Below are 22222 nucleotides of genomic sequence, written 5' to 3' on the forward strand. Positions count from 1 at the left end.
CACCATTACTGAGAACCTGGTTAGCAGGGATGTGATACACTGTAGACAAAGTTTCATCAAAAACCACACAAAAAGTGGGGGGTACTGCAATAAAAAAACAGTTTCCTACAAAGAAAGACCCCTATATCCCACCCATGGAGTTAGGGTATATACAACCTGTCACCCATTATGCCAGTTTCAAACATTTCTATGAAGCAACAGGGACTGTGCTGATAAAATAAAATGGCTGTCGCAACTTTCTTCTCAGGTTGCGGCTAGCCAATTACTGCATTTTTGTTGGCACGTATATTTGTGAAACATCGCAAAATAGTCGTGAATTAGTCGCAATCAAAAGATATGCAAATTTGGATTCCATTTACTTTCTCACAAACTACTGAATGGATTTACACCAAAAAACAAAAAGCATGCTCTGCTAACAGAAAGCTACCTGTCTGCCAAATTTGGTGTCATTCCATTCAGCGTTTCGGACTGCAGACATGTCTAAAGACTTTATAGGAATTAGCATGGGAAGCACACTTTTTTGACCCCCCCCCCTTTTTCTTGGCCCCCCACTTGAAGAATCACCCTGAAACTTTCTATGCCCAACTATATTTACCGGCCCACATTATTTTGAACATTTTATGAAAACGACGCTAAAGTCAAAAGCAAGTCAAAAACGCTCTTCCTACGGAAACATGGTCCTAACTATAACTCCCTACTGGCGACCATTGCCTTATTCTTATAGCTGACCAATTAATATTATCTTTGTAAACTTGAAGTGTGTAACCACTTCAAAATGCCACCTTAGAAAATAACTTTTTTACACCTAAATGTAGTACTTTGTTTTTGTTCACGTGCACTGCAATTTTAAATCACTGTATGAGTTGTTCTAAAACTTTTGGTCCGTGATCAAGGAGAACCTTTCTCCGAAACATGTTGAGCATCATGGCTGTAGCAAAATAAATTACTTGGTAACACCTGTACAAGGTTGAGTTTATGTTCTTTGGAGCTAGAACTTATTCTCACTGCATTTTGAAATTTGCACTCTTACCGTGCCCACCATACGAGCCAACGCACACAGAAGTCAGAGGGAGCAATGGAAGCTTGTTGCATGGAGATACACACACACAGACATACACACTCACATACACAAGCCATGGCCGTGAGCATAAATGTGGTCCATTAACATGCTCCATTCACATATTTATTACTTCTGTCCAAAAATAAACTTAAGTTGACCACTAAGTCTCAGTGATATTACTTGTATGTAAACTGGAGGAAAGCCATCTGTCTCAAACTCAACATAGACAAGACAGAAGTTGTGCTCTTCAGCAAGAACAACTCACCATGAGACTACAACTGGTGGTCGGTCAAACTCTGACCCACAAACACCATGTCCACTGGCATCACCAAACAACTTACTAGAAGAGTGTAGACCATCAAGAACAGGGCACCCAGACTCGTCCTCAATCTCCTACACAGAACTCACATTACACCGCACCTCAGGGAACTACACTGGCTTCCAATACTCAAATGCACCCAATTCGAACACCTAACACACATACAAGGCTCTCCACAACTCAAGCCCAATCTACGTGAACAGTGGCATCCCCTTTTACCGGCTATCCAGACACCTCCACTCATACTCACCAACATCCAATGCATGCACAGAAGCAGATCAGAAGGATGAGCACTCTCTTACATCGCTCCTAAAGCATGGAATTACCTCCCTCTCCACATCGGAGACTCCTCCTCTCTTCTTGAATTCCACCCGAAGCTGACGGTGTGGCTTTTCAGTGAACCAACCTACCATAGGTAGGTCTAGGTACACTTCTACTCAGTACCAGAATACGCTTGGGCAGGATAGTGCTCTTTAGAATTACAGATAATACAACACAACATAACATAACATGAAATACCCGGTAAACAGCATCTTGGGACACATTTTTGTCTATTGTTTTTCATCCTCCATGCAACTCTATGCCTACCTTATGCAAATCAGGACTGACCCTGCTTCGCAGGAAGCAGTCTGTCCAGAATCTCGGCAGATTGTGCTGGACTGCTCCTATTGGAGTAAAACCATGTCTAATTTGCATATGGCTGCATCTAATCTGAGGTGCCATAGTGGGAAAAAGAATGTTGGGTTGGAATGCTACCCTGAGCGATTGTCAGTGGTTACATTTATTGCAAGCATTCCTACCATCACCTTTTGTGTGTTTGATATAATGCCCTAGGCGGACAAGGGTATGCCCAGACCTGGGTACCTTGCTCACTGTACCACCGGAACCAAGCTGCAGCCAACTGATGAGGCCCAATCAGGGTGAAACCAGTCCTGAGTAGCCTGGGTTCCAGTTCAGCAGGACCAAAACTGATTTGTATATGGCTAGGTCTAATCTGAGGTGGTACGGTGGACAAAAGCTTGATGCTACCCTGAACACAACTACCTTGTTCAATGTTTCATCTTAATGCTCAAATTTAGCCCCTTGCTTCTTTTTTTTTATCTAAATACATTTTTTTATACAAGTGCCCATGAAAACTTAACTTGGCATAAGCCATTTATGAAAATGTAAAAAGTGTAATGTGCTAATAATTGCTAATATTGTGGGAGAGGCGATGCTTTATCACCCATGAGTCATGGGTCCAAACACATTTAATAATGGTGATAAATAGCATATTGCTCTCTGCATATCTGTATCAATATATACACTGGTTGTAAATTTAATTTGAGGCATAATCCGCCGCTTATTTTCAACGAATTTTACCTGCGGCTGTTGTGGGGCGGCAAACGCAGGGACCGCCAAGGGCCACTGTATTGCTAAACTTTATACTTGTTTAATTAGCACTTAACTAGCATGGATGAACTTGAAACTCTCCGAATTTTAGTTTACACCAATTATTTCCTATGTAACATACACCTCCTTACTTCAGCATTTAAACTGTGAAAGAATAAAACGACTTGCTCCACACTTTGTTTATTCTGGATATGATTGAAGGTTGACAAAAGCTTAATAATTCAGTTTGTAATTACTATGTTCCCTTTCAACAGAACCAACTGGGTTAAAGAATATTTGGACAATGCGCCATATCTGATTCTAATCTTCAAGCAAGTTTATGGTTTGCTCCCTCAGAACAAAAAGAAGACCCATTACTACAATGAGATCAGTGTTTCTATTGCATGTGGGATTCTGCTGGCCGCGCTGCAGGTGTGTCTCCCAGTCGACAGTACACATTACTCATATCTCACTCTGTCATTCAAATATACAATAACTATTACTCTTTTGGGGACAGAATACTTTACTGGTGCTATTTCATGTCTTTGAAAGTGTGTTGATGTAGTGTTTGGTGCAAGCAACCACCATATTTTGAAAAGGAGGTTTCTGGGGGTTAACATGATATAAACTGTGTGTGCATATTAGTTGTGTGGAATTCTGTTGTGGCGGTGTTGTTTTTAGTGCTTCTATGTATTGTTTTATATTATTGCAATGTGATGCTGTTGTGTTGTACAGTGGGTGTTCTTTTCCACGCACTCTTCACTGTTTTGCATTACTGTGTCCTTTTATGTTTTGATTGTGGTGTCATTTGGCTTTGTCTTATCTTACTGTGGTGAGTGATGTGGTTTACTTTAGAGAGGTCATCAAATGCAGCTATTTTTTTCAGCCAAAGTAGAGCAATCTTTGAAAGTTCCTATGACAAACAACCAATTGCCACTGTCCACGGTGCTCCAGCTCTTCCACTATTTAACACACCAATCAGCCCAAATCTTTGGCAGAGACTGTGGATTAACTTTTCTCGAATGCTAGACTGCTGATAAATACATGGGATTTTCTGAACGATTAACTAACAACGATCTTGTTCTGGGGGAGTGTGTCAGTGATGTGTCTGATGAGTTTGAGATACCCACAGGAGTTGTACAGGAGATATACAGCTACCACTGAGGTATAAGTGATATTAATGAAAACATACATCTAGGAAACAACAAAAGACAAAGGAAGGCTGCGTTTTAGGTCTGGAGTTAGCCAACACCTTCTGACCTTGCTTAAATTATAAATATACATGATTTACTTACAAAAAGGGGCCTTGTGCCACCTGTTTTCATCCTTTGGTCTGGTGTTGTATCATTCACATTTTTCTGCCATCCATTGCTGCGTACAACATGAGGCAAAGGGTCAGCCCGCTTCAGCCATTAGCCGCTACAACAAGAGACCAAAAATGTTTTTTTGATTTTAGTTAATGTTTTTTAAAACATCAAGGATAGTAGCTCCACAAACAATTAAGTTTTTCGAACAACATGACAAACAAAACAAGCATTGACAAAGCGAAATGGTTGGCAACCAACACCAGACCTGTCAGATTTGTAAATGCTTGTTTTACATGAGGTGCCATTTTGGCTAATATAATTTCAATCCATTACGAGATGAGAAGGCTTTGATGCTTCTATAAATTTATCAAATGTTGTCAGGTTTGAGGACTAGTGTAAAACGTTTGAATTGAAGGAATCTTGCCTCCAATATTTTAATTGTGGAATTACAATACTATTCCCCACTGTGTGAAAAGGTATTTTCTAATAGCATTTATTAATAAACTTGTTCAAGTCTCCTAATATAGTTCTGGTGTATGCTTATTCTACAGATGCTGCATACAGGAAGCCAGACAGTCAGTGTTAGTTTTTTTTCAAAATGTATAAAAGATTCAATAAAACCAGTTACAGCATAAGATAAAAACAATCACAATAAAATGTATGAGACAGCAGTCCAAATCCATGAATTATACAACATGCTAAATCATTGTTCTACTGACACAATAATGCACAATCTAGTGCAATCTTAAAACATCTACACCAATTAAATAAAAAAACGACCTCAAAGAGGTAGTAAGATGAGACAATTGTTATCGTATCAGATCTAACATTTCCAGATGTGATTGGAGGTCCAAAAATAAATCACTTTTAATTTTTCCAGCATGTGGTTGGTCAGAAAAATCAGCAATGGCATGCCATAATCCAAACTCTCTTGGAAACTGAACATTTAAATACACTAGCGAAATTAGGGAAATTCCTGAACTTTGTGTTAAGTGAAATTCGAAAAATGTCCTAAGATTTTACATTGCACTGTTTGACTTAATTTCTGTCAGTGGAGATAGGTTCAGAAGACATTTTCTCCTTGAACAAGTCGCCTGCTTATATCTCTTTCAGCCTTTTCACTTTTTTCTTTAATTTATTCGCTCTGTCAAAAGAAGTCAAGCAAAATACCATCAATCTACATTTTACAGTAGTAGCCTAATTTTGTGTAATCTGATGCAATTTGCAAAAGAATTAGACAATTTCTCACACAGACCCAATATACTATATATTGGACACATATCTGCATACTCTTTAACCCATTATTTCAACATCTCTTTGTAAATTGTGCCACTTTGAAGATACCCAACCCAATACATTGCTGATACAAATTTCTACAGTGCTTGACTGACAGGTATTTCAGGGGGGCACCCAAGGGAGAGCAAAAGAGCAGGAAAAACGCATGCACTCTCATGGAGTTTGTAATCGAAAATAAAAAAGTAGTGTCCTAAAAGTGAGCAGTGGAAGGACACAATTTAGCCTAATCAAGGGGATGGTAAAGGGGCAATGATCTGGGGAGGCACAAGTAAAGATGGGACAAGATGGACAAGGCAAGTCAGTGAATAAGAAGAAATTTAATGAGAGTGATATTAAAGCTAACCAAGGGTAAGCAAGAGGTGGCTTTTAAACCCACTGAAAGATCTTGGTAAGTGCATGTGCACCATAGGTCTTTTTCAACTACATAGTTTCACTGTTGAGTAGGCTCGACCTAAAAACGTCTTAAACTGAGACTTAGGATATAGTTGCTGCTTATTTACTAGACAATGCCATGGCGTGGCCTTCTGGTTAAGGCACTGGAGCCAGAGGTTTCTAAATTAACTGCAGTGCCAGAGAAAAGCATTCCTCAAAATCACATTAATGTCTGTAAATGTTTCAAACCATCTAATGAATGACCAACTTGAGCTTTTAAGCATCTTTCATGCAAGGTAATGTATGCCAGTGGCGGTTTTTGAGCCAGGGCGTTGGGGCTCTGCCCCTTTACTTTCACCCCATAAGATCGGGCATTCCAAAAGTTAAACAAGCATTTGCAATGCAATAGGTCTCGCATTTGTGAGAGTTGGGCTATTGGTGTTGTAAATGATGTTTTTACCTGTGTGTTTTGTTTTGGAGTTAAATGGATGTATGTGGTGTGGATTAGAGCGGAAATATGCAGGTTGTATTCAAATTGTTAGTTGTATATTTGTGTGTTGCCTGGTGTATTTGTATAGTGGAATTGTACGCCATGGTGAATAGATAGTGGTGAGAGCTGCAGAGAATAGATAGAGTGTAGGGAGCAGGTATTGAACTTGAGACAGAGGAGAAGAAATATGTATGAGAAAGATAGAAAGAAGGTGAGAGTAGGTCATTGACGCATAAAGAGTGAAGTTTTGTGTAAGCAGAAGACACCTTAAGAAGAAGAGGAGTGCGTGGGTCGGAGGGACAGAAAGTTTGAAAAGTTATGGTATAGAAACTTTGCTTGAAAACCTGAGTCAACCACTTGAGAGAGGCAGAAGTAGTGTGTGAGAGAGCAAGAGGGTTGTGTGAGAAAGAGTACAAGAGATTGAGGGACAAGTGGGAGGGGCACTGGGGGAGGCGAGAGATGGCCTATCGCACAGTGTGAGGAGGTATGGGGAGGTAGCATGTGTGAGTAGGCAGTATAGAGAGGAGACAGTTTGTGTGAGGGAGGAGTGAGAGAGGGCAGTGGTATTTCGAAATGAGAGTGGGTAGAGGGTGTGGGAGTGTGAGAGAAAGATGAGAGGGAAAAGGGGTATGTTTGGGAGAGGTGACTGTCCATGTGGGACAAACAGACACAGAGCAGTAACAAAAACTGCCTATTGAGCAGGAGCAATACACATTTTACACTGACGGAGTACAAACACACTGATCCCTCTACAAGTGAAACACTTGAGGGAAGGGATGCCGTTTGCTCAGGAAAAGTACCCCTCTAAAAACTCAGAAGGCACTCATTTTGACTTTTGAAGGCCTGGTGTGGGGCTGCTCGTGTTTCCTGCACTAGAACAGGCTATGGATGCAAAACTAGGCCTCCTCTGTGGGCATGAAGCAGCCAAAAGCACACCCAAAAAGTCTTCTGCAGGGACAATTACAGATAAGACCATCGGACCAAAAGTCATACAAAACCAGCAAGGCTGTGTGCGTATTTCACACCCTATAAACCAACAGACAAGTAAACACAGCAGGAAGAAGAAAAGTAAGAAAATGAGAACCACAAAAAAGATGCAAAACACAGACACTACAGTAATATGGAGGCAGCACGGATTTCACAGCACAAACAACATTAAAAAAAAAGAATGTGGCCCTTGTGTACACCGCATAACCTACACCATAAAAGTTCACTCCATGGAAGTAAGTTTAGATGCTCAGGGGGGCAGAAAAAGCCACAAACATCCCTCGCTCGGCCACTCACCCAGACATAGATGGAGTTGCAGCCCGTGCCCGGGGTTTCAGAAGGAGCAGAAAAAATAAGGTCAAATTCCGACTGTTTTGAAGCGGCGAGTTCTGCAGGTCTGACGATCACCTCTTGTTGTGCTGAGGGAGAGATGTTGTTTTTTGTTGTCAGAACCCTTAAGCCTCAGACATTTTGCGGCGAGGGGGAAGCTCAGACCACGCAAACCTCTAATATTGGGAGAGGCTTGCATTATTAATTTGCAATGTCATTTGACGTAATAACACGATTGTGCACATCTCAGACAGCGACACATGTGGCGGACTGTCACAAGAGCTGGTGCTGACAAGTAAGTGCTGATGCCTTCCACAAAAAACTGCTGGCTCAAATTAAAGCACTGGCTACTTATACAAAGTCATACAAGCATTGGCAAAGCTAATTGGTATCATAAGATCTAAGGAGTTTGTCAATGTTTTTTAGCCCGAAAAAAGAAAGGCTCTGATGCAGTTAGAGCCGACTGCTCATAGGGCTTTTTTTTTCTTTTTTTTTTACTTTCCGCCATGCTGCACGATAATCTTTCTGTTGTACTACATGGCTCAAAAATAATCTCTCTGTCGTTCTATCTAGCTCTGTCTGTCACTCTGCCTCGATAGCTACCTGCCTGTTTCAGGTGTCTGCCACCTTGTGAAAGGGAAATAACGCTGTTTGCCATGTGACCATCGTATTTCTAAGCGTTGTCTTCCGTCTGTACGCTGCCTAGGTAGGGCACCCTATGGATGTACGGGTCCCAGGTAGGGTTGCGCGCAGTGGTCAGCAGGGGACGTCGTGTGCACAGATGGAGAAGTGTGGCTCAATGATTAGAGCGGCAGACCCTGATGCAGAGGTCTAGCCCGGGACCAGGGTTCAATTCCCTGCCTCGGCGGGTCTTGGGCTCAAAATTCCACGGACCTGATAATTCTCGGCTCGGTGCCTATTCCAATCATGGAGTCCCACTCTGCAACTCTGGGCAATAGCTTGCTTAATCTCCACAACGGCCCCCACAACGCTAAGGATTCCTGGCCTCCACCTTGGGGGTGCCCAGGAGTAGCCGCCTCACAGGGAAAGCCAGGATGGGTTCCACAGCGGTATTCGTACAAGCGCCTTGAGACCCTTGCGGGTGAGTAGTGCGCTATACAAGTATCAATTTACATTTACAGATGGCTGCAGCAAGCACCTCACAGCTCGGGTGCACGTCACGCATCAGGGGTGAGCTTTTTATGCACTGTACCTTCGGTAAAACATTCCTTCCATACGGGATAATTGTACACTTTGGGCCAGATGTAGGTAAAAAACATTTACCGATTTTAAAATACCGAATTGTACCGATTCGGTATTTCAAAATCGGTAAATGGTATGTAGGTCCCAACATCTGGATTCGTTACCGAATCCTTAACAATTCTTTAATTACCGATTCGGTAAATACCGAATCGGTCATGCCCATTCATTCCTATATGCTTTGAAGCCCATAGGAATGATTAGGCATTACCGATTCAGTATTTACCGAATCGGTAATTAAAGAATTCACAAGGGTGCAGGGGGTGTCACTTTGACACCCTCTGGCACCCCCAAAACAGGCACAGGTGCCATGTGGCAGGCATACCGGCCCTAAGGGCAGGTCTGCCTGTCACATGACATAGGTGTGCATGCACACATGTGCATGCACACCGGAATCGGTATTTTACCATCAAATTGGTTTTGATGGTAAAATACCGATTGGTTCAGGCTCCTGGGACTCTGAAGAGTCCCACCTACATATGGGTGGCTTCAAATCGGTAAATTTACCAATGTTTTATTTTACCGAATCGGTAATTTTACCGATTCGGTAAAATATTGCCCCCTACATGCCAAAACTTGTAAACCGGTCGGTAACGGCCGAAAATACCGATTTTCGGCCGTTACCGACCGACCTACATCTGGCCCTTAGTCACCAAACACTAGCTTTTATTATTGTTTTCGATGAGGGTATTTTTTTATATATATACTATTATTATGATTTTATTATTATTGTTTACCTTACATATTCGTCGCTATTGTTAATATTAAACGTCCTTTCTGTTTGAAAAGAACGCCTTACACTATCTTTCCCAGCAATATTGTATAATCGAGATTATTTCTGACGAATAAATATTGCTTCTGTAAATAATGACTGTATTAAAAAGAATTTCCTCTTAATCATTTCCCAATAAAACGTATTTAAAGTGCATGTTAAGCCCATCAAGGGGAAGGGAAATGGCGACATAGACACTCCAGCGAGTGAAGATAACAGCGTGGGCACAGTCGGGCCACTGGGCAATATAGCAAGCAACATTCGAACAATTACAAAATATATACACACAACAAGAAAGATATAGAGAAAAGGATAGGGATATGCAGAAAGAACAAGATGTCAGTGTTTAGTTGCTTTGTCCCGTGAAATGGATCCCAAAAAAATAATGAACAATCCTGCAAGTGGTGTGCGCGCGCCACAGTAGACGTGCTTGCCCAAAACCATGTGACGGCCTTTTGTTGTCTATCACGCGCACCAAGCGCACAATAGACACCATTAGGCCGTGGGCGGAGCAACGCGCCCGCCTTTGGCTAATTGCGTGCAGTCTTTTATAAAAAGATGCACGCAAAGGCCAATGGGGTAGCACAAAAGGAATCGCACACGCACGAGCGTGTGCGATTTCTAGGTCAGTGCTAAAACCCCGTTTTTCCATTACAAAATGCCTTGCGCTGCGCTGCGCTGCACTGCTTCGCAGTGCAACGCAGGTCGCAAGACCTAAAAACAGACTCTTCAATCTGTTTTGCAAAAAATGTGCACACTGCACACACATCTTTTTCTTGGGGCAAAGCTTTTGTTTTTGCTGTGATTAACTCGTGACAGTGCGAGTTAGCAGTGCTGATTAACGCCGTTTCCAAAATCTGCTCCCTGTGGATGGGGTTAGAGCCTAGTAATTTGCCCGACTGACGAGCTCACAGCCCAGAGGCTTGTGAGGTCATAAGCTAGGCAGAAACATAATCTAAATGTCCAGTCTCCGCCCCATGACGACGTTGGGGTAAAATTAGCCCCGGGTGTTTTAGACTGGAGCCATGATTCACAGGGGCTTCATGTCAGTCAGGGAGTGGGGAGGATGGTCACCCCACCCTTTCTCAACTCATCACAGGGGGTGGTTCCACCCTGTGACGAGTTGGGAAAGGGTGGGGTAAAGGCTGCAGGCAAGCAGGAAGCTGAGAAATCAAGTCTGTGCAGTGTGCATCTAACTTTTTGAAGACGCACTGCGCAGACTCGAGTTGTCTGCTTCCCGCGCTGCTGCTATGAGCAGGACCGTGTGGACACCATTACTTGAGTTCCACTGGACCTGCACTGCCAGTGAGGAGCTGAGGAGCATTGACAGCCCTGATGCTTCCCTATTGCAACTCACCACCCATGTGAGTGCACCAGGGCACGAAGCTACTCGGTAAGCAAAAAATAAATGCTTATCAAGTATCCAAATAGTGGCACGTTGAATTGCTTGTAATTCTGTTAGGTAAGTAATGCGCTTCAAAAGTCACAGGGACTCTGATAAACCGGAATCCGTACTGAGCAAAATAATTGCTCGCTACATGAAGTGTTTAATCATATCTGAGGAAAATGAGCGCATGGCCTTCGAATGCAAACCCATCTGCCCGCTGGCCTCTCAGTTAAAGACAAGACAGGTGAGGGGGGTGGGGCAGGCTGGCAGAGGGCAAGTCATCACTGTAGTAAATATCGGTGGTAAATCCACTCATAGGTGCCTGTTTGCAGACCATGCCACAACATCTCCCGGTAAATGACTCAACAGTTCTGGTAGTGATAAAAGTACTAACTTGACATAAGGCAACACCACATTTCTACTATTTGCATACGGGCATTTCCCGATATGAGACAGCCCTAGAACGCACTCACATAGAGCTTGATTCATGTTTGTGTAAAAATGGCTATTGAAATCCTGTATCTTAATTAAGGCTCCCGGTTTTCCGTTTTTACAGATTTTTACAGATAAATACAGAAAGAAAACAATTTATTTTCGGTCTGCATTTATCTTTAAAAGTGGACAAATACAGAAAATTGTACTTCTTTCAAAGGACTCTCCGTGCTTTCTTTCATGAATTATAGGCCAGCAGCTGAGCATATGGACAGCATGGAAAACTAAAAAACAGGTCGAAATGTCTTTAAATAATGGAATATGTTAACATGTATTGATGGTATAGTGCTAATATCTACCAGTGTATGTATTGTGTAATATTTGGCAGCTTAAATAGCTAAAATACGACAGACATCAAAGTATGAGTGCGAGTCTGTCAGTTAAATAGATATGGCAATGTACAGTTTTACAACTTTATTTATATGCAAACTCAAAATAAAAATGGATAAATACAGATAAAATGGCCAAAAATAAATATGGATAAATCCAGACGGAAATGGCCAAAAAATAAATACCATAAAACCGGGAGCCCTAATCTTTATCTACGTTTATGTCATAGCTTATTAGACACTGTGCAAATCCGAGTTTTTCTTTCAAGCAGTGAATGTCTATGATGTTGCATGTGACCTGCGACCTTGCGAGATTATCACCTCGGTCACCTCTAAAAAATAAACAGAAGCTGGAACATCCGCGTTGGCACCGAATGTTGCCAAATGCTGTAGCTCTGTTCACGTGGGCAGCGTTGTTTGCTTCAGGGCACTGAAGTTTGCATTCAGCAAGTTTTCAGTGTTCTTTAAATGCATTTATCAACTGGACTGAAATGTTGTTTATGCATTTGCTACTGCCTGGCAATGCACTCGAGGTGGATGTCGCCAAACACACATTTATTTGAGCTTTCAATTGCAAATGGTAGGTACAATGCTGCGCTGATAATGTTTGAACATGATGATTAATGCAGCCCTGATCTCTTCAAATTAATTTCAGGCCCTGTGTCCCGAATGTTTAGGCTGGGACTTAACTGTGATTTTGTACTTTAAACATTTCATATTGCTATAGTCAAGTGCCGAGTGTAGACAAAAGCTTTTACTGTTTAATTTACGTTGTATCTGGATATCACCCTATGTAGTAAGTGCATTATTTATTGAAATATCTTAATGTATTTCCTTATGGCGTCCCACAACTGTTTAGCAGCCACCACTCAAATTGACATAAATCTTCCTCCAAACTTCCATGGCAACTCAACAGAGGACTGAAGTGTTAAGATGGGAATTAGTCCTAATGTCCCACCTGTAGAAATGGTTTATAAAGTTACCATTCAATAGCACTTAAACACAGCAGACGGAGGCTGCCACGTTTCACCACAGTTGTCTTCTGGTCGCATCTATCCAACGTTGATGTATCTCATAGCACATTTCAGCTATTTATTTTAATATATATGTGCAACGGTCAATTACCAAAGTATTTCCACATGTTAGAGAGCTATAATTCTGACAGCCCTTTGTACAGTTGTGGCGAAAATCCATGTCTTATGAAGATCCCTCTTGTTTGATGATAATGATGTAAAATGGATGTGAATGGCAGAATCTGCAGATGTCTGACAGTGGTGCGTGTGAAATTAAATGAATTGATGTAATTTAGCAACATCATTCTTATAAAAGAAGGTGCGTTTGTGTAGCACTGCTGGTTGTAGCCAATATTGTGAGATGTGTATTAAGTTCAGTTTTCCAGCTTATATTTCCCAAATACTGTTTCTGTTGTCGATAAGTGATGAAGTGCTTGGAAACTGCAGGATGGAACAATGACGAGAAGACATTGCCATAAACATTTTTTTTAAATGATGGTCCTAGTGTCATTGCATAAAAAGATTTTTTAAACTTAAGTCTTATATCCATATTCTTTCAGCCCATTTCCAGGAAATTAAAGTGGAAGATTTTGCTGGAAAATATATTATTTTATCCCATTGTTTTATTTTAAAAGATGTGCATGGGAAATGGCAACTGGCCTCCCAAAAATTACTGTGTCCCCTTGAAGTGAACTCAAACACCGCCCCAAGCGCACAACCCAGCCCCACCGAACTCAAACTTCACATGCCATCAATGATGTATGCTGCTGTGGTGTTCAAGTAAACAATGGGTTAATAGTTGTGAGAAAATAGGCAATAAACAGTTAACCAGTTCTTACTAAATGATAAGCTCTTCTGGAGTTTAACAATTTCCAAGCAAACACATTTACATGCTCTCCCACCACAACATCACTGCTATGACTACAAAGTCCACCATTGACGTGAAGTCTTACAACCTCATTTCACAGTGAATTCAGAAACGTACCTGACATTGATTGTAACATACTTTGTGTCAACACATACAAACAGCTGTGCTTTAGAAGTACCACTAGCACCGTTCAGCTTCACACTGTATAGTAAGGAGTATTCTGCTGCGGCGTTACAATTCAGCTGTAATATTTCGAAATACCCATATATCCTACAAATCCACTACCTGGGCCTTATTTTTTTTAATGTGCATTGAAAAAGTAACCCATTTTTGCATGTACTGATCTTAACAACAATTGAGGAACATGTGCCATTGTAAGCAACGTTTATTTCCTTTCCTCGCCTGGTTTTATGGCTTTTCTACACAGCCAGTGGTGCAGCAAGGTCAGAACGTATTGTTTTCCTATTACACAGGATATTCATTTTGTGCATTACCAGTATTCTCTGGTACTTTTAGCAGCCTAGTTCATGGCACATCAAAAGCAAGCAAAGCTTTTTATTAATGTGTATCTATTCTGAAAGTGAATCAACTGAATTTGTTTTCAATTTTCCTTACGTATTATACGTATGTGCAATAAGTGCAAATTTAGATGTCCTACACTCGAATCATTACAGGGGTGGTCGGGCGCTTTTTGTAAAATTAATTTTTACAGCTGCATCAGTAATCTATACTACTATTATAAAGAGAGAACTGTGTCCTTTGAGCCAGGTAAATTCGAAAACTACACCACCAATCACAACACCCAATACAGCGTTGGAAAGAGGAGGTCCAGGAGATGGACATAGGCTATACATTGTATTGTATTGTATATTGGATTTATATAGCGCTTATCACCCAGGGGTCTCTAAGCGCTTGCCTTGGGAACCCGTCCTAGCTTTTTCCCTGTGAGATAGCCCCTACTGGGCATCCCCAAGGTGAAAGCCAGGCATCCCGCCGTGGGGGGCCATTGTGGAGATTAAGCAAGCTTAATGCCCAGAGTTGCAGAGTGTGAACCCATGATTAGGTCAGGCACCGAAGCGAGAATTATCGAGTCCGTGGACATTTGAGCTCAAGACCCTGCCGTGTCGGGAATTAAACCCTGGTCCCGGGTCTGACCTCTGCTTCAGTGTCTGCCTGCTCTAACCAGTGAGCCACACTTTTCCACTTTTCCATTCTTTTATACATGAACACACCATATACATTGGGGGGGAAAGAACGTTAGGGGAAAAGTAGTCCATATGGGCGTATGCATACAGTGATTAGACGCGCGGCGTTCCGCGTCACAACGCTTGCGAGAGGCGCAATGGCGTGTGGGCGTCGCGGTATGTAAACACGCCGTTCGGTGTCGGACAGGAGCGCTGGAAGGAGCAAGGGAACGACACCCGACATGCGGAAGTGCCCAGCTGATGGAGTGGCCAGCGCGGGGAGGAGCCATCGCACAATACAAATATTGTGAGTAAGTAGTATAAATTCACATTTTAAATGTTTAGCAAAATGCTCTTTAGTGCTGAACGTGTAATTACAGCGGGCTGTGAGTGCAGACGGTGCCATTTGCTTCTCAATCTTAGCTGGGTGGGGTCTCAGACATGTAGACCCTGGTGCGCCCCACCGCAGCTTGCACCTCTTCACATTATCCGGGGGAATGTCTCCCATTCCAGTAAAATGTGCACCCTCGCCACCTTAGGATCTGGCACCCTCTGACTGTCGCATGGCACTATCTCCAAAAAACGATAACACCCCCACCTGCCGCAGTATCGCCACATCAACAGTGAAGTGAGCCCTCCTTCAGACGGCGCAGTACACTCCAACTGCACTTCGCCAACACCTGCAGGGTCAGAACAACAGGGCGGGCAGGGGTGCCGAGCCACTTCAGCGGGCCTCAGTAAAGTATGGGTTCGGACAGGCACTTCAGAAGTGCACAGCAGATGAAGTGCCCAGCGCGGGGAGGAGCGGCGATGCTGGTGGGGGAGGAGCGGCGATGCTGGTCAGTACTCCCGAAAAGCCTACCCAGACAACGTCGGGACGGGCTGCTAGTATCTTATATTCTTGCATAGTTAACACTCTGCTAAAAATAGATAGAACCCTGGTGTAAACAAGATACGCTCTGCAGGAAATAACCCTACACCCCATGCGGAAGCCCTACCCTAGAAATTAAGACAGGAAATACATTACAAATGACAGCCCGCCAGGCTGCACTACAGCGAGCACTTAATTAACAGTAAGTACCTGATACATTCCCTGCACACTGCCTTCTCGGGCCCTGGACTTTCAGAGGAGCCGCATCACCCGGACGATCTCCGGCAGCTTTGAGGTCCAGGCGGCCAAGCTCTCCAGCAGCTCCTCGTTGGCAGCCCCTCAACTCCGTCCCAGCTCGGCCGATGAGAGGAAGGGTTCCACCACTGGTATTCCACGCACCGCTCGCCCCTACTGCAGCATTAGCCAGGCTGTTTCCAAAAGTGACCGCTGGCGTGGCCAGCACATCGTCCGCCTAATGCTGGAACTTAATAAGGTACACGCCCCATGTAACAACCAAGTATTGTGGCCAGTAGCCATGGGAGAATACAAATGACAACATGGATGTACTAAGGAGGGACTAACAAGCCTCATAATGAATCATAAGACAGCATTTACAAAGGACAGACACACAAGCCAATCAAAAATAAGGGTGGGGGAGTGGGGGAAGCTTCTCTCCATACTGAACTACCACAGCTCTTCGCAGAGCAGCTCTTGCGCACTGGCTCATGATCAACCTCAAAATGACATTGCTACTGAATTGTAGTAAGTCGATTTATGAATTTAAAATGCCTGCTGCAAGAGACATTAGCAAGGTGAAAGGTAGGTCATGGAACACAGCTTCTCTTGCAGTTTAAGCTCGGAAAATGGGAAACGGCTTTTCCTTCTTCTGACCTATGTCTCTAAAATGAAAAACAGATGTAATATAATATAATATGATATAATATAATAGGGCTTTAAGAGAGCCAGGTCCCTCTGGGTCTCAGACCGAGCAATAATTAAAATATAACTTTACAAAATGAGTTCCTTTTGGCCCCTATATTACTGTCCTTTACAGGAAAATGCTGATTGATATATCAACAATGACTGTAAAAATCATTATGGCAAATTGCTTCGAGGCCTTCGCCCTCGTGATGAGCGGGAGCGTCACCAATTGCCTCGTACCTGGGAATCAACATAAGAGGATAGCCTCTGAGGTTCCATGAGGGTTTGGAATGCTGCCTTCCCTCATTGGCTAACCTTAGGTCAGCCATTAAGGAAAGGCAGCAGTCCCTCACTCGTAACAGAGTGGGATGGGTTCAGTGAGAGTTGCTTACCCCACCCCACTCTGTGACAAGGTGCTACTGATGGTGCTTCAGGGCTTAAAACTAACTGCCCAGGTCCAAGGCTCAGGGGCCAGTGCAGGTAGCTCCTGGGAACATTCTGAACCCTCTTGACTTCGCACTCTGTTTCTCCCGGACAGCAGAAGCTCCAATTCTGAAGCCTCCAAAGGCAGTGACTGTCTGTGGACAGTGGCCAAGAGACAATGGCTGCTGGAAAGTACCAAGGATATTGCTCCCTCACCTTCTATGGAGGGGGCTTGAGTTCTGGCATTGTCTGCAGGCTCTATGATCATCAGCCATGCTGAGGAAGCAGCTGGCATAGAGAGCACAGGGAGCCCAAGGAGGATAGTGATCGCTATGGGCCCCCCTACCACTACTGCAGGGTGACCACAGCATCTTCTCATGCATATCCTGAGCTTGCAGCAGCATGCCTGTGGCAGAGCGATATGCAAGAAGTAGCCCTCCAAAGATGATGCTTTTTCCTGCAGATTTTGCCCTCTCTGGGAAAGCTCACCTGCTTCTGTTGAAAGAATTGCCATGACAAGGGCGGGCTCTGCTCTGCTCTCTGTCACCATCTGCAAAGCCTCACTTTCTCATAGTGAATCCATAATGGCTATTTCTCCTGCAAACCAAGGAGCCTAGGGATACAAACTCAGAGACACTATTGACTTTGACAATTATCAATTCAAAGTCAATTCGGAGAAAATGTAAACAAAACATCACAAAGTGCCATGGGCGAGTCCAAAATGCAATGAATGCTTAATCTAGGCAATTGCTGAAGGGGGTTTGTCCCAAAAAGATGATATCTGAAGGAGACTGACCCAAAGTGCTCTGTGTTATTTACATTTTTTTAATGTTTTATTATTGTACTGTTTCGTTCAAATTAAGAGTGTAATGCAGGACCCTGCAGTGCAGGGGGGCACACACCTTCAAGGGGCCCCCAACAAATCAGGAAGGGCCATACAGCCCAAGGCCAGTGAATATCTGTGTAATATGCAACAGTCAGGGGCACCTCTTCACATTATTTGCTGGGGGGTGGGCATCATTTTGTGTTACGCTACTGGTTCACATGAGCTCTAATGAAAATAATCTGTCAAGCCAAAACTCAAAATGCCATGGGTAAAAACAACATTTCAGGAGTATTTGGCATTCCAGTTAGACAAGATGCTGTGTAGCCTCATGGATGACAGTATTTAGGGGGCCACTCTACTCCTTCCTGGAAATAATATAGAGTCTATTGTAATATACATATAATGCCGACCGGTCTTGCTGGGCAGTTTGCAGAGCGCAGCATACATAATGAGGTAAGACAATGTTGACTAGAGTTCCCAGAATAATGTCGTGCCATGGCAGTCATTCTAACAAAGTCTATGGCATGACCATTATTACGCACTTTTAAGTTTCTGAGCTATCTACACAAGCTGGATGTCCTGGACTTCAGGAACCAGACTAACAACCAACCTCCCCGTTTATACCTCAACAAAGAGAAAGCCCTTGGCTACTGAACACTATACACTTTTGTCGTCCCACGGTGAGGGCCAGGGATTACGGTCAATTCCTAAAGACATGACATTTATATGTCCAATGGTGTTAGAGACTCCCTCAGGGAGATACCATCCCTGGGTGCAAAGTTCTGGTTGATTCTAGTAGTGTTATGGGCACGTGATAACAAGAACCAATCCGGGCCTCTCTCAGTTCACTGCCCACAATGAAACTTGATAAACCCCTCTCATTGATTCATACCTCTCTAGTGTGTGGACACGGTTAAGCTTCTTGATGCTTCTATGATGCCCGCGTGGCGGTTAACGGTCCTATTTCCTGTGGACGTAACCCAGAGTTACATCAATGTACTGATATGAACTTTATCCGCCAAGCAACCCTTGGTGTTGCCTCTTGCCTTTTCCAGGGTGACAAACTGCTATCAAATTGTTGATGGACACCCACAAACTTATAAGTCTGTGGATGTTCTCTACAATTACAGGGGAAACTACTCAGGAAAGCCCACATACCTGTCATTACTGCTAGATTTTTACAGGACCGAAATAACAACACTTTTCTTTAAAAATGATTGCTAATTATGATTCTCTGCATCAGGTGTGGTTATTTCCAGAAGCACAATTCTTTATGATTCAGGCATTATAATTATTGTTACTTATTGCTTTGTTATAAAAATTAAAAAAATTATCACTTACACAAATTGTATGCGAGAATAGAGAATAAGACATTCCAAAGCAAGAATATCTGGCACTGGGAAATATTTCTCGCCATTTCCTCAAATCTCAGCCATAATCTTCATTTACATCTTTTTCAGAATGCCGGCCTGGTTACTGTGACCAGTACTCCCCTGAACTGTGGCCCCCGCCTGAGGGTTTTACTTCAGCGCCCAGTGAATGAAAAGTTGCTGATGCTGCTGCCTGTTGGCTACCCCAGCAAAGACGCCACAGTGCCAGACTTGAAGAGGAAACCACTGGAAGACATCATGGTCGTGGTCTAAAAAGGACAAAAAGAAAAATATTTGCTGGACGGTCTCCCTCTCTTCCTCCGTTTGGGCCGAATTCTCAAAGCTTTTTCTTTGAGTAATTGTGTGGTTGGGATTAACTTGTGAGTGTCCAGGTGTAATCAGTCAATATTTTTTGTTAGTTATTGTTCTTTACTCTAGGTTGAGGTGAGGTTTGCTCATGAACTCTCTGCCGAGTAAAATAAGCTTACACAGGCCCCTGATTTACGAAGATTTTTTCTGTAAGTGTATTATACTCCTAGAAATTTGTGAGAAAGTTAGATCAAAGTCTGTAGTAGGAAACCACAAGTCACAGAAAATCCTGTGATTTGGACCCTCAGCTTTGTGATGCTTCAGATCCTTGAGTCGTGGTGCATGTGCTAGGATGCTGTGTGTCAATGCATTATGACGCATGTGGTCTTTTTAAAGTTTCCTAATCTAACATGATGGTCTACAATGTAAGGCCAGTATATTGAAATGAAAAAAAAAATTAAATAATTTGTGCAGTGTGTGAAAAAAGCAAAGGACTGGCCCAACAACTCTTTACAACTGCTGGTCCCTTATTAAAAAATAAAGCATTTAAAAAAACATTGGGCGAGAGATAGAAAACGGGCTGAAGAAAATCAGGGAGCAGGGGAGTGGAGTAGACCTTGGAATTAAAAGGTGCATGGGAAAAGGAAAAGAGGGAAAGAGTAAGGAAACATGCACTTTTATGGAATGTTTAAATCAAAGCTGAAGAAAAGAAAACCCTTAAGTATACAGTGGAAAGATGAAACTCATCCAATTGGAACACCATGATACCGAAAAACTCCAGGGTGAGACAAGTACAATAAGAAGGAGGTAGGCTATTGAATCGGGAGCAGACAACTATAGCCATCCAATCATGAGCACTGGACTTACCCAAAACCTCACATGCTGTCCTACTCTATTGTAGTGTGCAAGCGCGTAAATCTCATAAAAATGTTATAAACAGCTCCACCTTGAAACTTACTAAGAGAATATCCAATTACCACACAAATTTCTACTTCAGGTTAATTAATCTTTCCCAGCATGTTAGAATGGAGCACAACCCAACTACATTTCTAAATTAATCATCAACTTATAGTTTTTAATGTTCAGTCAATGACGTGAGTTCTGGTGAAGTTTTAAAGTTTTATTTTCTCATTAAGAGATTAGTCCTTAATTTTGTCTTTTTGTTTAGGTCAGTCAAATAAGTCTGTTTACAGAAATATCAAGAACAATTTGGTTAGTATTAGCATACAAAATAACAGTGTATTCCATAAAGGAATTAGGGGCAGATGTACAACCGTTTTTTCTCGTCGCAAATGGGAAATCGGCTTGTTTGCAACCCCAAAAAGCAGTGGTGGTATGTACAAACACTATTTTGTGAGTTGGTGACTCACAAAATAGTCTTTGCAAGTCGCTATTAGGAAGAGGTGTCCCAAGTGTGTCCCTTCCTGATAGCGAGTGAAAATGGTACGTACCATTGTTTTGCAACCGCATTTGCGGTCGCAAAAACACTTGCAGTTTATCACCTACTTCAAATAGGTGGTAAGCCACTCGCAAACGGGAAGCGGTCTGCTGGGGACCCCTCCCGCCTTTGTGAATGTATGCAAAAATATTTTTTTAAGAGCAGGCACACCACTGCCTACTCTTAAAAAATGAAACAGAAACATTTCATTTTTCTTTTTTAAATGCATCCCGTTTTCCTTTAAGGAAAAGGGCTATATTTAAAAAAAAATTGCTTTATTTAATAAGCAGTCACAGACATGGTGGTCTGCGAGTGCTGGCCATTCCCAATGGGGCTCAAATTGCGCCGTGATTCATGAATATTAATGAGGCAGGTCATTTGCGACCCCATTCTGAATTGCAAACAGTGTCTGAGACACTGTTGTGTATTCCATTTTGCGAGTCTTGATTTGCGAGTTGCTGAACGGAAGGGTCGTACATCTGGCCCTTAATCCCTATCTTAATCTAAAAGGCCCTAATTTATCCTAGCCGTAACCCATAAAGAGTTCCTTTGGAAAAGAGCAAAAAAAAATTTGGAGCACAGGCTAATAGCTTTAAAAGGTCGAGCTCTCCATAAAAAGTCGTTCTTGAAACTCAACTGGGTTCCTTAACAGCTGCAGTAGCAACCCGTTAACACAGGTAGAAGGAAATAATCACAGCAGTAGCTGAGATCAGTAAGGAGAACGTTTCCCCAAAAAAAGGCATTGGAATATCAGAAAAACACAGTTAGCAGTAGCTCACGGCAACTTTGGGCAAGAGTAGCACAGCTAGGTGCTAAAGGGCATGGCAGAGGGAAATATGTTCATAGAATGCATTGCCTCTCTAACTGGGCGCATGTACTATATGGAAAAGCACAAAACATTTTGCATATTTTGGATCATCTCTAGCCAATATGAAAGGATCTTCCATTGGTCCGTCATCTTCTTTTTTAATTCCCACGGTAAACGTCCATGTTAACATGTTGCTATTTGAATGTTTCAACCGTGTATTACAAAAAGATACATCCAGGAAGGTTCTCATGAGAACCTTTGCAAGGCTACTCTGGTAACTGTTCTGTGTCCCATTGTGTAACAATGGGCTGCTCTATGACATGAAACATTAATATCTATCATGTCCTGGTTAGATCATGAGAGTCGAACCTATAGCAATATACTTGTTTATCATAAGCATGTGGATGAGGTAACTATCT

At 42.6% G+C, this 22222-nt stretch overlaps 1 protein-coding gene across 1 annotated transcript in view; it reads left to right on the top strand.

The window, feature by feature from the left end:
- IYD (iodotyrosine deiodinase) overlaps nucleotides 1-19740 on the top strand; it is a 277048-nt gene extending 257308 nt beyond the window's left edge. The window contains exons 4-5 of the mRNA XM_086927570.1: nucleotides 3026-3182; nucleotides 19339-19740. Coding sequence (XP_086783696.1) covers nucleotides 3026-3182; nucleotides 19339-19521 — 340 coding nt within the window. The 3' untranslated portion in view covers nucleotides 19522-19740. The remainder of the gene's footprint in view (nucleotides 1-3025; nucleotides 3183-19338) is intronic.
- Nucleotides 19741-22222: the final 2482 nt, after the last annotated feature.

Source organism: Lissotriton vulgaris, chromosome 6 (assembly GCF_964263255.1).
Source record: "Lissotriton vulgaris chromosome 6, aLisVul1.2, whole genome shotgun sequence".
Lineage (NCBI taxonomy): Eukaryota > Metazoa > Chordata > Amphibia > Caudata > Salamandridae > Lissotriton > Lissotriton vulgaris.